Source organism: Schistocerca cancellata, chromosome 9 (assembly GCF_023864275.1).
Source record: "Schistocerca cancellata isolate TAMUIC-IGC-003103 chromosome 9, iqSchCanc2.1, whole genome shotgun sequence".
NCBI lineage: Eukaryota > Metazoa > Arthropoda > Insecta > Orthoptera > Acrididae > Schistocerca > Schistocerca cancellata.
The window spans coordinates 486714310-486731276 of NC_064634.1; the positions used below are offsets into that span (position 1 = coordinate 486714310).

At 40.4% G+C, this 16967-nt stretch overlaps 1 protein-coding gene across 3 annotated transcripts in view; it reads right to left on the minus strand.

Moving 5' to 3' along the window:
* The window catches only part of LOC126100114 (uncharacterized), a 137035-nt gene that overhangs the window by 55690 nt on the left and 64378 nt on the right, over positions 1 to 16967 (minus strand). For all 3 annotated transcript variants that reach the window (XM_049910645.1, XM_049910647.1, XM_049910646.1), the window contains exon 5: positions 6252 to 6404. In XM_049910645.1, the coding sequence (XP_049766602.1) occupies positions 6252 to 6404 (153 nt within the window). The remainder of the gene's footprint in view (positions 1 to 6251; positions 6405 to 16967) is intronic.

Below are 16967 nucleotides of genomic sequence, written 5' to 3' on the forward strand. Positions count from 1 at the left end.
TGTAATTCTGTCAGAGGCAGCGAAGGACTTAGAAGAGCAGTTGAACGGAATGGACAGTGTCCTAAAAGGAGGATAAGGGACGAACATTAACAAAATAAAAATGAGGATAATGGAATGTGGTCAAATTAAATCAGGTAATGCTGAGGGAATTAGATTAGGAAATGAGACACTTAAAGTAGTACATGAGTTTTGATATTTGGTGAGCAAAATAACATGATGGTCGAAGCAGAGAGGATATAAAATGTAGACTGACTATGGCAAGAAAAGAGCTCCTGAAGAAGAGAAATTTGTTAACATCGAGTATAGATTTAAGCGTCAGGAAGTTGTTTATGAAAGTATTTGTATGGAGTGTAGCCATGCATGGAAGTGAAACATGGACGATAAATAGTTTGGACAAGATGAGAATAGAAGCTTTCGAAATGTGGTGCTACAGAAGAGTGTTGAAGATTAGATGGATAGATAACACAACTAATGAGGAGGTATTGAACAGAATTAGGGAGAAGAGAAATTTGTGGCACAACTTGACTAAAAGAAGGGATCGGTTGGTAGGACATGTTCTGAGGCATCAAGGGATCACCAATTTAGTATTGGAGGGCAGCGTGGAGGGTAAAAATCGTAGAGGGAGACCAAGAGATGAATACACTAAGCAGATTCAGAAGGATATAGGTTGCAGTAGGTACTGGGAGATGAAGTTTGCACAGGATAGAGTGGCATGGAGAGCTGCATCAAACCAGCCTCTGGACTGAAGACAACAACAACAACAACAACAACAACAAAATGAAAAAGGAAAATAATTGGCTTCAGGTTCATATATGAGAACAGCCTCTAACATAATTTAATACCGAGTGCATCTGTCACTCACCTTTTGCTCTATATCCAACATTTATTCTAACATGCTTTATTGGTGTTACTAGCTAAAGGCAATGGGGGAACCACACTGTTAAAAATATTGTGCTGAAAACTCAGATATTTAATGACCTTCCTAAAATAGGAACCATTCTGAGGGGAAAAAATAATGCAACACAACAGAGACAATGTCCAATTTTTCAATAACTTTCAATGTCACTCATATCTTCAAAAAAAGCAACTCTAAAAACGGTTATTTTTTTGCCTGGACGGTAAAGCAGCTGATATCCACATGACCATATGAAGTAACTTAGTAATGTAAATATAGAAAAATGATGAGACATTGTACAGTCAGGTTTATTTCCATTCGCAACATTGTACTCCATGACTGTATTAATGAGATCCATGATAGGTGGAAGGGCAGAACCAGTTGTAAATTTTTAATCTGTTTATTGCAGATCAATTTCAGCTACTGTGTAGCAGTTAAACTGTTATCTGTAAAGTCAATGTGGTGCCATGTGTGGTTATTGTTATGAGAGATTCCAGGATCCCGAGCGTCAGGTAGAGACAAAGGTGGTGTAGCGGCATCTGGAACAGGCGTTGCCGGCACACGAGGCCGAAGCTGGTTCGAATGATGCACTGCAACACCCGTGTCCGTCTGGATTTCATACAGGCGTCAGCCACGGTGTCATATGATGTGGCCAGGACTCCATTTTGGCAGCCTGCCATATCCCCATACCCATACAAGGTCGTCGGTGGTGGACCGGCCAAGCGAAGGCACCTACAGCCATGAGGTGGAAGGCCGCAGAAGATGAAGTAGCGTGTGGGGCTGTCGGCCATGTAAGAACTCAACCGGGCTGTGGTCGCCCATGAGGGTGAAACGGTAAGAAGCCAGAAATTGGAGAAGCGCATCATCAGCAGCAGAAGAAGTCAGGAGTTTCTTCATCTGAGCCTTAAATGTGCGGACCAGTCGTTCAGCCTCACCGTTTGACTGTGGATAGAACGGAGGGGCCGTGACATGCATGACGCCGTGATGGTCACAAAAATTCACAACATCGGAAGAGGCAAATTGCAGACCATTATCAGTAACAAGAGTAGAGGGAAGGCCTTCCAAAGAGAAAATGCGAGCTAGAGCATTTGTGGTTGCCACGGTAGCAGGCGACGTGCAATTGACAATGAAAGGAAAGTTAGAGTAGGCATCAATAACGAGAAGCCAATAAGTACCTAAAAAAGGTACCGCAAAGTCAGCATGAATACGCTCCCAGGGCTTCTCAGACGAAGGCCACGATGATAAAGATGACTTCAGGTCAGCGGCCTGTGACGCACAAGGGCCGCAGGCAGCGACAATGTCTGCGATTTCAGAGTCGATGCCGGGCCAGTACACATGACGGCGCAAAAGAGATTTTGTGCTGGAGACACCCCAGTGCCCTTGGTGAAGGAGGCGCAAGACCGAAGCACGCAAAGACGCAGGTACCACAACACGCGGCAAAGCATTGTTGGTGGAAAGGAGGATAACACCATCCCTAGCTGTGAGGCGGTAACGCAAAGCGTATTAGTTCCGCAACAGATCAGAAGTCTTAGCGGACGGACAATCTGACCAACCCTTCTGAATACAGCGTAAAATAGGGTGAGGGTAGGATCAGAACCCGTAGCAGTCGCCAGCCGGTCCCCGGTGATGGGGAACCCGTCCACAACCTGCTGCACAGCAACATCCAGGTGGAAACACAAAAGTTCGTCCCTATCGAATGCTAGATCAGGACCCATACGAAGGCGAGACAGTATATCAGCATTCACATGTTGAGCCGTCGGCCGGAAATGAATCTCATAATTGAAACGAGACGAGTAAAGAGCCCAAAGCTGGAGGCGGTGTGCAACCTTGTCGGGAAGTGACGTTGACAGATGAAACAAGGAAACAAGTGATTTGCGATCCGTAACAAGATGAAATTTGGATCCATAGACAAAAACATCAGACTTATGAAGAGCATTAATAATGGTCAAAGCTTCTTTTTCAATTTGAGACTACTTTTGTTGGGCGTCCATGAGCGTTTTGGAGGCATAAGCAATGGGTTGTTCAGAACTGTCAGAAAAACTGTGCGCAAGGACTGCACCGACCCCGTATTGAGAGGCGTCCGTGGCAAGAACAAGATGTTGGCCAGGTCGATAAGTAGCCAGGCACGGGGCCTGTTTCAGCATAGTCTTCAATTTCTGGAAAGCCGCATCGCATGATGCGGACCAGTGAAAAGGCACATTTTTATGCAACAGGTGATGCAATGGCTGAGCCACCGAAGCAGCAGACGGTCAAAACCTGTGATAGTATGCTATTTTTCCCAAGAAGGCCTGCAGTTCCTTAACAGATGTAGGGCGAGGAAGGGCATCGATCGCAGCGACAGTTTGCTGAAGCGGACGAATCCCATCTCGAGAGAGTTGAAACCCCAAGTAAGTGATAAATGCCTGAAAAAATTTTGATTTCTGAAGATTACACTTAAGACCGGCAGTCTGTAAGACATGAAAAAGTGTGCGGAGATTTTAAAGATGTTCGTCAGTGGTGGAGCCAGTGACAACAATGTCGTCCTGGTAATTTATACACCCAGGGACAGTGAGCAATAATTGTTCCAAGAATCACTGAAAGAGAGCAGGGGCGCTGGCAACCCCGAATGGCAATCGTTGGTATTGATAGAGGCCGAAGGGCGTGTTAAGGACCAGAAACTGATGGGAAACAGCGTCGAGAAGAAGTTGATGATAAGCTTCTGACAGGTCAAGTTTAGAAAAATACTGGCCTTCAGCAAGTTTAGTGAACAATTCTTCAGGTCAAGGCACAAGGTAAGTGTCGATGAGACATTGAGCATTTACAGTGGCTTTGTAATCGCCACAGAGACGAATATCACCATTGGGCTTAACAACGACAATGACAGGAGAGGACCACTCACTGGAAGTGACACGAAGCAAGACCCCCGAAGCAGTGAGATGATCGAGTTCCCGTTTGACCCGATCACAACGGGCCACAGGAATGGGCCGAGCCCGAAAAAACTTAGGCCGAGCAGTGGGTTTGAGCGTGATATGAGCTTCAAAGTCGTTTGCATGGCCTAACCCAGGAGAAAAAAGGGACAAAAATGTCCTCGCCAAGGAATCCAATTTAACATAAGGAATAGCATCAGAAACGATATTGACAGAGTCATCTATGGAGAATCCAAAAACGTGAAAGGCATCAAAACCAAAAAGATTCTCCGCATTACTACGGTCGACCACAAATATGGAAACAGTGCGAACAACAGATTTGTAAGATACCTCAGCATCAAATCATCCCAAGAGAGAAATCTTCTGTATATTGTAAGTCCGTAACTGCCTAGTGACAGGTGACAGGATTGGAGATACGTCTGAGAATTGATGATAGTGGCAGCAGAACCAGTATCCACCTGTATGCGAACTTCCCGACCAAGTATTTGGACAGTGAGGAATAGCTTCCCTGAAAGGGAAGAAGTACAACTGATAGACAACACAGAAGCAGAATCAGCGCTATGTGCATGAACATCAGGTATGCAGTCGGATTTGCAAACGGATGACACATGACCCTTCTTTTTGCATTTGTGACACATGGCCCAACGTTGGGGACAATCCTCTTGTTAATGTTTCGTAAAACACTGCGGACATGAAGGAAGTTGCCGTGGGGTTTGCTGCAGTTTCTTAGAGGTTTGTTTACAGTTAGGCTGAGGCTGCGCTTGGGAGCATACTGCGATCACGTCGGCCGGCGGGGACACGCCGCACGGTTCGTCAACAGTGCACAGAGGTTGTACGTCCCCGACGTCACCCCCTGCCTCTATTTGCGCTCCAGTGGAGCGAGAAATTTCAGAAGACTGAGCGGTGGATAGGGATAGGACTTCATCTAGAGTCGGATTTGCCAACTGAAGGGCATGTTGCCTAACTTCTTTGTCGGGCACCGACCGGATAATAGCATCCCGTACCATGGAATCGGCGTAGAATACTTTGTGAACGTCAGTAACAAATTGACACTTTCGACTGAGGCCATGAAGTTCAGCAGCCCAAGTGCAATAGGACTGATTCGGTCGTTTTTGACAACGATAAAAGGCAACATGAGAGGCTACCACATGCGTAAGCTTTTGAAAATATACGGACAGAAGTGAGCACATTTCAACAAAGAACAAAGATACAGGATCTTTCAAACGAGCCAACTGCAACAACAACCGATACATTTGAGGTGAAATCCATGAAAGGAACAGAGACAAACATGTTTGGTCGTCCGTGACACGAAATGCCAAGAAGTGCTGTCGAAGACGTTTTCGTCTCGTCGTAAGGAGGAAAAGGAGGGAGAGACAACGACAAGAGCATTGGATGCCGCGACGAAATCATGAATCGCATTTGTGAGAAGCGTTTGCTGTTCGATGAGATCTTGCAATAGTTGCTCTAAAGTAGCCATGGAACCTGTGGGTCAACAATGATGAAGAGAAATTCACTACCTCGTCGCCAATTGTTATAACGTCAAGTTGAATAAATGTATTTCAAGGACGACACAATACATCTAAGTCACAGATCAAGTAAACAAATTAAGACGTGTGTACACTTTAAAAGTCAAATCCAAACTGAGTTCGAGTCTAGCGGCCGCTGGCCGGCTGGCCGCTTAGGTGGCACTGCTGCTGCAAGGCTGGCAGACAGCGCTGCATGTAGACGTGGCGGCAGCACTTTGAAAGATCGGCGAGTTACAACAGTTATGATGAGTCTTCATGATTTGGATATAATTGCACTAAAGACAACTATATTGTAGCTGAAATCAATCTGCAATAAACAGATTAAAAATTTATGATCCATGCTGCCCTTCCTCCTATCTTCAATCACTTTGCACAGTGTTAGGAATGGCGATGAATATCATATAGTAACTTCACAGTGACCCCAGCAATTAATTAATTAATGAGTGCCACTGCTCATATACCTCAGAAATATCTATTCCTTCATTTATAATATACAACAATAAAAAGAAATATAGATTGAACAAAATTCCACTAGCTTTGCTTATAGTAATAAAAGAGAATGAAAGATGGCAGACAGATTTACTTTCAAAATCAGAGTTTCTTTACCTGCCAGCAGAAAGAGAAAGTGTGAGATTTGAGAAGCTGTACCTATTTAAAATTGAAGCAGTTAAATCGCTTAGAATAAATGTAGTTGCTAATTTTGATCTCCTATCGCTGGATATACGGATACTTGCTTCCAAAGCTATTGTCTCTATCAGCTACTGCTAGTTTGTATCTGTCTTCTCCCACTTTACATGTAGATTTTTGTCTTTATCAAGCTGTCGTTTCATTTACTATGCCTTGCTAGTTAAAATTACAGAGGACAGCAATATTAATGATGTAATATAAATACATAATACATTTAAAAAAAAAAAAAAAACTTACGTATAAGGATCAATAGCCTCAGGTGACAGCTCCTCTTCATCTTTCGAAAACTTTTTCTCCACTTTTAAAGTTCCTGATCCAAATTTAATCTTCTCTAATTCCTTCATGGTTTTGTCTGCATTTGTTGATTCAGATAATTGAACAAAGCAGTACCTACATAAACAAAAATAAACAGACAGTGATGATACATCTCAAAAAAGCTTCAGGAATTTCTTCTTTGGTTTTCACATACTATATCATATGCAAGCAACTACACATTACAGGAACAAGGAGACATAGAGGAGAGGGAAGGTTGTGCACCTATGGGAGGTGGAAGCATGTGAGGTGGGGGATCGCACATCACTGTACTTATACTGTAAAACTAAAATTGGTATTGGAACTAGAACTTCTTAACTGACTATTCACAAAACATGGCTGTTGCAGCTTGAGCTGTTTTCATGCAAAATCAAGTAATCCTTTATTGTCTTTCTTGTTGAGAAAGTACAGACATGTAGCAATACACTCAATGTAACTAAATAAATCTTGAGTATTCCAGTATACAGACAGCTCACAATCCAACACATAACTCAGCAGTTCAGAACTGGACAACATAAGTGAGCATTTAGAACCACTGTCTTGCAATGGGGTGCTGCAGCTCCACCACACATACTTAGTTCTGTGCACCAAATACCACAGAGCACAGAGATTAACACAGACAGAATAATGCCAAACAAGTGGGAAAATGATACCAGGACCATATAATTAGTGTACTCGCTTACTGTAGGGTGCGAGTGTGTAAAGAAAACACACACAGACACACAACTGACGCATCCCACTTGTCGGATGAACACCACTGAGGCCCATGATGGATGCAACCTCATGTGGGGGATATTTATACAAGAGAAAATGGAGTCCATGATACATTCATCTACATCTCTCCCCAGTGAATGAGACAGGAACATCTGACCTGGCTGTCTGTTCCCATGCAGCACCCCACAGGTGACCTGTCCTCTATCTTTAGCAGGGTAGTGCAGCATATCACCTCTCCTGAATTGTGTCACAAGTTCCATGCAGATGATGGATGTGTGTACCCACAGCCTACCAGATCATAATTCTACTGAACTCATCAGGAACACCATTTACGTCTTTATATATACTCCACAAGTCACAATAAAGTGCATGGCAGAGAGTATCCACTACTAGTCATTCACTTTTCTGTTCCATTCGTATATGGAGCGAGGGGAAAACAAATGTTCATATGCTCCTGTACTAGCCCTAATTTCTCTTATCTTGCCTCATGATATTTGCATGAAATATACATTAGTGGCTGTAGAAATTTTCTGTAGTCAGTCAAAAATGTAATTTTCTAATTTTTTTCAATAATGTTTTCCAAAAAAACGTTGCCTTTCCTTTGGGGATTACCATTTGAGTTCTTGAAGCATCTCCGTAATACTTGCATGCCAACCGAACCTATAGGTAACAAATCTAGCAACATACCTACGAAATTGCATCAATGCCTTCCTTTAATTCGACCTTGCGGAAACCTGTACACTTGAGAATGGGTCGTGCCAGTGTTCTACACACAGTTAACCTGTACAGATTAACTACACTTTCCTAGAATTCTCCTATTCACTTTCACCAGTACCAACCTTGCGGACTCATTCTCTCACATTACTTTGCAGTCTTACGCTTAGATATTTAATTGAGGCGACTGTGTCAAGCAGCGCATCACTAGTACTATATCAGAACATGCAGGAATGCCTTTCCTACTTATTTGCATGAAATTATATTCTTTCTCATTCAGAGCAACCTGCCATTCATCACACCAAATAGAAATTTTGTCTAAATCAACAAGAGTCGTCCTATAGTCATTACACGAAGACACTTTCCAGTGAACTACAGTGTCATCAGTTAAAAATTGGAGACTGCCGATCATGCTACCTATAAGATCATTTATATATAAAGAGAGCAAGAGCTGTCGTATCACACTTCCCTGAGGCATTCATGATGATACCCTTGTCTTTGATGAACACTCACCATCCAGGATTCTATCACTGGGTTCTATAACATAAGAAGTCTTCAAGCCACTCATATATCTGGGAAACCATTTGGCATGTTCAAATGTCTGTTAACATTCTTCAGTCAAATGTGTCGCAATACTTTCTAGAAATCTAGTAATATGGAATGTGCCTATTGCCTTTCATTCATTGTTTGCAGCACGATGTGTGGGAAAAAGGCAACACAAGTTTCGTATGAGCCATGCTTTCTAAATACATGTTGATTGGTAAACAGAGGCCTTCTGTCTCTAGGAAAATTATAATATTCAAACTCTGACTACGCTCAAGAATACTGCACCACCTACGTTAAAGGTATTGGTCTGTAATTTTGCAACTCTGTTCTTTTACCTTTGTTATATACAGTAGTCACCTATGCGTTTTTCCTGTTGCTTGGGACTTTCCACTGGGTGAGATTCATGATAAATGCAAGATAAGTAAGAGGCCAATGTCATAGACTACACTCTGTAAAACTAAACTGGCATTCCAACCACACCTGGTGACTTATTTTCAATTCTTTCTATTGCTTCTCAATATGCCAGGGATGCCTAGTTCTACGTCCTCCTAATGGGAGGCTGTAAGACAGTCAAATAATAATATGTTTGTATGATCCTCCTGCACAAATCATTTTTAAACATGAACTTAAAAGCTTCAGCTGTCCTTTTACTGTCCTCTACTGCCACATCAAACTGGTTGACAAGTGACTGGACAAAAACCTTTGACACACTTAGTGACTTTACATAGGATAAGAATTTTCCAGGGTTCTTGGAAAGATCTTTTTCTGAGGTATTGTGGTGGAAATTGTTGTATGCTTTGTGCATGTTTCTTTTTACAGGCACACGAATTTCTACTGACTTTTGCCCACTGATATTTCTGCATTCTCTTTTGAACTGAGAGTGAAAAAGCCTTTGCTTCCTCAGCATTTACTGAATTTTGGATCTTTCTCATCCTTAATCCACTTACTTGACACATACTTCTTCCCAGAATGATTTGCAATCAGTTTAAATTTTGCCCCATAATTTCTCTATGTACATCTTACTGGTGCTAAATGATTTAAATTTACTGTCTGAACAGGATGCTAACAAATGCTTATTATCACCTGCATAAAAACTCTACTAGCCTTCTTGATGCATTCATTAACTTTAATAACCATCTTTGCTATGATGACAGCATGATCATTAATCCCTGTCTCTATATAGACACTGTAAATAGGGCCAGGCCTGTTTTAGCTACAATGTCTTGGATATTTCCATTGGGTTTGGATTGACAAACTAGCTGCTCCCGACAATTTTTAGAAAATGTGTTCAGAACTGCTTTACGAGACTGTCTGTTCATACCACTTGTGATTAATCCATAGATTTTCTTGTCTATCCCCAGTAGATACTTTTGTGCCACTGTGTTTAGACTTTCTTTGAATGGCTCTCCACAACTGTTGTGGCAGAATTAGGTGGCCTGTAAAAATGTCCAATGATTAATTTGAGTTTAATTAAGGCATGTACAAATTCATGTACAAAGGTGAACTCATCTTTGAACTAGCTTCAAGCAATTTCCACAAGATTTAAGAAGTCAAGTGCCAGGTTGGCTCCCAACACTTTCAGTGTTTGCAGAATTCATACCATGTTATATTGCTACAGTCATCAGACTGATAGGTGATACTAAACACCACTAGGTAGGTGTCTCCAATTTAACTGCTTGTGGATGTGCAAAACAATGAATCATCGAATAATTACATGGTTGTGCTAAAAAGTAGTGACCCCAAATTTTCTTTGTGACAACTCCTAAAGCTTTTCTTTTTTTTTTAAATAAAAATAAAAAAAACTATTAACATTCCACATCTTTATTCTTCATGTCTACATATTTATTTCTCAACAGAATCACACTGGTGATGAACACATTTCTCTCAATGAGGGACAAGTTTGTTGATATTGTAACTGAAGACTGTTTGACTTTGTTGTTACGCTGCTTCATCATTATCAAAGTGAAGTCCTCGGAGGTGTTCTTTAAGTTTTGGAATCAGATGAAAATTGGATGGGGCCAAGTTGGGACTGTATGGAGGATGACTGATGACAGTGAACCCAAAGCATCAGATTGTTGCAGGTGCTGCAGCACTCTTGTGTGGTCTGGTATTGTCACGCTGAAGGAGAGGATGCTCCATGTGTGGTCAGTTAGAAACTCGGTTACAGCATGTTGTTCCTCATGCACTGACACAGTTACGTCACACACCACCATGATACGTGCTACAATTCTGAGCAGATATTTGCAACTTGCATTAGCGAAGTGGGAAAGTCGACGACTGAGTGATACACATGACATGTAATATCTCAATTGATATTGAGAACAGAATAAATAATTACTTTTCAACAAGCCTTCATACAACGCAGTTGCAGGTCCTCTCAGCGTATTCCAGTGATGAACTCTTCCCAGGTGATCAGCCGAGTGGTGGTGTCGTCTTGTCGCAATATTTCGATGAGTTTCGTACCCATCATCCTCAACCGAGGTGACTCCACTTGAGGATGATGGGTACAAAACTCATTGAAATGTTGTGACAAGACAACGCCACCACTCGGCTGATTGCCCGAGAAGAGTTCATCACTCAGCCTTCATACGATTTTTTGCTTTATTTTAGATTCAACAAATGTGAGAGTGATAAGTGGTATATTTCTGTGAAAGAGTACGACATTTTGTTAAAGTGCTGCAGTGCAGCTTGATTCTTGAAATGCTTTGCTGAAAGTTTCATATGGAAACATTCAGATGTTGGCTGGCAGCAAGATGATGTAGTTAGTGTGATTTCTAGCATAAAAGATTGGTAAACATTAGATTCAGTGTAATTTAACTTTGATTTAAAATAGTTTTATACACTCTTTGAGCACCACAGAACCTGAAAAGCACTTGTGCCTGGTAGGTGATGTCATTATACAGAAATTAATTTTTAAAAAAGCTCACAATATGATAATGAAAGACGACAAAGTTGATAAATGTGAAATAGTTTGATATTATATCTCAGTACGTACAGTACAATTCTTCACAGCACTGGGAGAAGAAAGTCTGTTAACACTGTGTGTCACAACTGTTAGCTTCGGACCAAAGAGAGTTGTGGCAGAATGCTTCAAAGCAAAATTTAACAATTTCATCTTATCCATGGTCAAATTTGTTATGCCTTGACTATGTCCTATAAATATTTTACTAAATAAAATTTGCCTTTGGTCACAAATTAGTCTCCAATTAACCCATAAAAGTGTTTCAAACTCTGTGGGATCATCTTCAGGTGCAACTTACAGTCATAACAGTCAACTGAAAAATCTACTATTAAGCAGCATCTCAAAATGAACTTTCATCTTTTGAAATGGCTTGTTCATTAATATTAATAATAATAATAATAATAATAATAATAATAATAACTATAATAAACAACATTCAGTACAGAATTACATAATGTTTAGGCATAATCCACAACACTTTTTGGAAATATTCATGACTCTTAATGAAATTTTGTACATAATCACATTTCTGAGCACAAACATCAACAAAACTGAGGATGAGTGCTCACTATAATTCATCAAATAAGGGAAAGACTATTTTGTTTGTTGAAAAAGATGATAGACATACCTTTTTGCGGCTTCCATAGAGTAATCCCAATATACAAAAGATGACCTACAACTGGCTTCTATTCTACTTCAATGCTAGACTGTATGAAACATGAGTAGATAGAAGAAACAGCCAAAAAATAATGCTCTTAGACAAAAACTTCAGCCATCACAGCAACAGCACACAGAAAAATAGCCAAAAGACAACTCTCTTAGACCCAGATTTCAACCATCACAGCAGTAATCCACACTGTCTAAAAGCATCAGCTGGGATTCAAACTGCTTTTGCCTCATTTTCCTTGTTGTGCTGTGGTCTTCAGTCCTGAGACTGGTTTGACGCAGCTCTCCAAGCTACTCTATCCTGTGCAAGCTTCTTCATCTCCCAGTACTTACTGCAACCTACATCCTTCTGAATCTGCTTAGTGTATTCATCTCTTGGTCTCCCTCTACGATTTTTACCCTCCACGCTGCCCTCCAATACTAAATTGGTGATCCCTTGATGCATCAGAACATGTCCTACCAACTGATCCCTTCTTCTAGTCAAGTTATGCCACAAACTCCTCTTCTCCCCAACCCTATTCAGTACCTCCTCATTAGTTATGTGATCTACCCATCTAATATTCAGCATTCTTCTGTAGCACCACATTTAAAAAGCTTTTGTTCTCTTCTTCTCTAAACTATTTATCGTCCATGTTTCACTTCCATACATGGCTACACTCCATACAAATACTTTCAGAAACGACATCCTGACACTTAAATCAATACTCGATGTTAACAAATTTCTCTTCTTCAGAAACGCTTTCCTTGCCATTGCCAGTCTACATTTTATATCCTCTCTACTTCGACTATCATCAGTTATTTTCCTCCCCAAATAGCAAAACTCCTTTACTACTTTAAGTGTCTCATTTCCTAATCTAATTCCCTCGGCATCACCCGACTTCATTCGACTACATTCCATTATCCTCGTTTTGCTTTTGTTGATGTTCATCTTATATCCTCCTTTCAAGACACTGTCCATTCCGTTCAACTGCTCTTCCAAGTCCTTTGCTGTCTCTGACAGAATTACAATGTCATTCGTGAACCTTATAGTTCTTCTCCACGGATTTTAATACCTACTCCGAATTTTTGTTTTGTTTCCTTTACTGCTTGCTCAATGTACAGATTGAACATCGGGGAGAGGCTACAACCCTGTCTCACTCCCTTCCCAATCACTGCTTCCATTTCGTGTCCCTCGACTCTTATAACTGCCATCTGGTTTCTGTACAAATTGTAAATAGCCATTTGCTCCCTGTATTTTACCCCTGCCACCTTCAGAATTTGAAAGAGAGTATTCGAGTCAACATTGTCAAAAGCTTTCTCTAAGTCTACAAATGCTAGAAACGTAGGTTTGCCTTTCCTTAATCTAGCTTCTAAGATAAGTCGTAGGGTCAGTATTGCCTCACTTGTTCCAATATTTCTACGGAATCCAAACTGATCTTCCCCGAGGTCGGCTTCTACTAGTTTTTCCATTTGTCTGTAAAGAATTCGCGTTAGTATTTTGCAGCCATGACTTATTAAACTGATAGTTCAGTAATTTTCACATCTGTCAACACCTGCTTTCTTTGGGATTGGAATTATTATATTCTTCTTGAAGTCTGAGGGTATTTCGCCTGTCTCATATATCTTGCTCACCAGATGGTAGAGTTTTGTCAGGACTGGCTCTCCCAAGGCTGTCAGTAGTTCTAATGGAATGTTGTCTACTCCCGGGGCCTTGTTTCGACTCAGGTCTTTCAGTGCTCTGTTAAACTCTTCAAGCAGTATCATATCTCCCATTTCATATTCATCTACCTCCTCTTCCATTTCCATAATATTGTTGTCAAGTACATCGCCCTTGTATAGACCCTCTATATACTCCTTCCACCTTTCTGCTTTCCCTTCTTTGCTTAGAACTGGGTTTCCATCTGAGCTCTTGATATTCATACAAGTGGTTCCCTTTTCTCCAAAGGTCTCTTTAATTTTCCTGTAGGCAGTATCTATCTTACCCCTGGTGAGACAAGCCTCTACATCCTTACATTTGTCCTCTAGCCATCCCTGCTTACCCATTTTGCACTTCCTGTAAAATGGCTAAGCATTTTCCTTAGTCTGTCCTATTTCAGAAGACAAATTTCTGATTAAATGAGGAACTGATTACTTCTGCAGATGAATATTTTTTTAAAGTTTGTGAAAACAGGTGTCTCTAACAGAATAAAAAAAATTGGGATACTGCTGAATCAAGCATTATAGTCACAATAGCAACTATGTAGACATAAATTTCGAAAAAAGTATGCACAATTCTGTTTACCAGATTTACTGATCTGGTATTTGTAATGCAATATTAAAAAAGAGTATTTGTGAACTACATTAATGAAAATATATTTCACACTGGACAGACAACTCAAGCCATTAGAAATAGAGCAGAAGCTTTGACTAGATAAGGGTGGAGCAGGAACTGTTTGTGGCTTTTTCAGATAAACCACCCCAGCATTCACCTCACATGATTTAGGAAAACGATGAAAAATGTAATTCTGGATGACTGGAAGGAAATTTGAGGCTCACTCATTTTGAATGTAATACAGTATGTTAAACACTGCCACCTTTCTCAGTACAATTTAAGCAGTACCACCTCATATCCTTTCAATATGTGTGCCCCAGTGTTCATTGTGCTGCAGGATTTGTAGAACAATGTAAACTAAGTCAAATCACAATCCCTCCACAACCATACACACACTCACAGAGATTGATAGGAATAGAGTCTGTGACATGAGCACATCTGTAGTGAGCATGCAGGCCAGTGCAATGGGAGTGGCAAGTGAACTTGAGGTCCTGGCAAGTACCCTCAATTAAGAGGTGTGTCTGCTGAAACACAATGACATCATGCAAAAGCAGTAGGGCAGTATAGTATATTGTTGAACATGTAGATTTCCTTCACATTGGGTAAACAAGCCAGACGCACATGATCTGAAAGCAGCTCCATGTAACAATTGTCTGTGGCAGATGATAGCAAATGTCCAACTTCAGCCCACATCTGCTGATACTTACACCAACAGATAGACCTGTTTTGGTACAAAAGACCTATTATCTTGTTTTCTAAACATTTATTCCTGCTGTGTGTGTGTGTGTACCAACATGCACCATAACTCCTCAGTCCAAGAGACATAGTTCTCAACTTCGTGCATCTCATACAGCTGTTATTGTACCCAGTTTACTCTTCAGGGATTAAGGTTACAGGAATTGCTTATCAGACAGCAGCTCACGAATTCTACTGTAAGGGAGATGGTCTATGATATGAATGTCCATATATTGTTTTTATTGTCCAGCACTGAAGTGACAAGTATGCTGCAGTGCTAATTATAAGCTGAAATAGCCAATGGTAATGTCTTGTTTATACAATGTTGCTGCTGTTGTTGTATACCGAGGACAAAGAGGAATGGGTCTTAACTATCCACACAATATGTTTTGAACCAATTAAAATTAAGTACAAAAGTTACAAACATTCCACAAAATGGAAAGTCCAGGATAAAATAAGAACAATATGAATACAGCAGTTTGTTACTGATTACATAGAGCAGGCACTGAGTCCCAGGAAGGCCCTATGAAAAGACTGCTGGAAGAACTTTTTTGTCTGAAAGCTTAATGTTTAGCAGTCTTTCATTGTGCCTCTTTGCAACTCAAGGCCTGTGGGAGTGCTGAGTAGCAATCTGTCCTTTTCATAATACTGTTGTTAGCCTATCATATGTGTCATGTCATTTACATTCACATGGTTAATAAACCACAGTTATACTTATTTCAGCGGGTCACTGGTATAAATTACACAAACTACAACACTTGCAAATGCCTAGCCTGTAACCTGACATAGACCACTGTAAAGCTTGTTCAGTTTTTATAACAGTCATACAACAGTAAACTACACAATCACTTTGGAAGCATAATCACTTTACTCAGTGTTTCGTCCATACACTCTCTAAAAAAACCATTCTCCAATTCATTTTATACCATGATAGAACATTTTCTTTGTTCCGTCCGTCTTAAAATGAGTATGCATTCCAAACATTTTAAACAAATGACTATGTTTCATTAAAGAGCACAAATTAAAGGAAGCTCGCTTTTGCATCGAAATGTTATCTGCTTATTGCTGTGCATACTTTGTACACTCCAATGGTAGTTAACACTGACAGCAAAGCTCTTTGCAGTATGTACCTCACAGAATCACAGACATATCTGCCATATCTATCAGTACCTACCATTCTATACTCTCATCCATATGCACAAATATGGAAACATACAATGGAAGTACATAGGTTCTTCTTTAATACAGTTACAAAATAAAACACGTTTACTACAAAATTAAGCACATCAACTTTATTTATATTTCAATACATTTTTACTGAAAACATCTGCACAGATTCTTATTATCATGTTTAACAATAGTTACCCTTGTTTGGTACAATTTGAAATACTCTGGCATGCAAGTTGATCTCTATGATAAGGGCACCAACACATTGTTTTTTCTTCTTAAAGACATTCCACTGGGCCACTTTGTTTTTCTGTACCCTCATGAGATGTGTTATCTTCCTGTGAAAGAGATTCGTTCATGGATGGCTGCTGTTGTACTCATTTTGATCAAGTAGCAGTTCATGTATGTCCCCTCTCCTTGCAAACATCATCCATAATGGCAGTAGGACATTTGCCAATGGTGGCCTCTATCCTAATTATTTCTTATTCTTTGATAAGAAATTAAAACGTTCACAGCTGCCATTATAAAAAGATTAAAAACAGTTTCTTCCACCATTCCATTTGCCAGCACGTTATGTTGAGATCTGGTCTACAACGGCATCATATTTAATTTTCGTATTGATCCCTGCTTTGCTGCAAACCTGTGTTCTTGAGTCATCTTGTGAAGAACTGGCAAACAGATGTACCTCCACTTCAGACAACAAGTGATTCTTCTTCATACATATGTACTCACTTTTCTTTAGCCTTTCATTGACTACCCTTTATCTATGAAGTCCTCTCTGATTAGGCAGGCATGCACTTTCCCACAGCCTTGGTCTTACTCTCCCACAGAAAGTAAACAACATCTA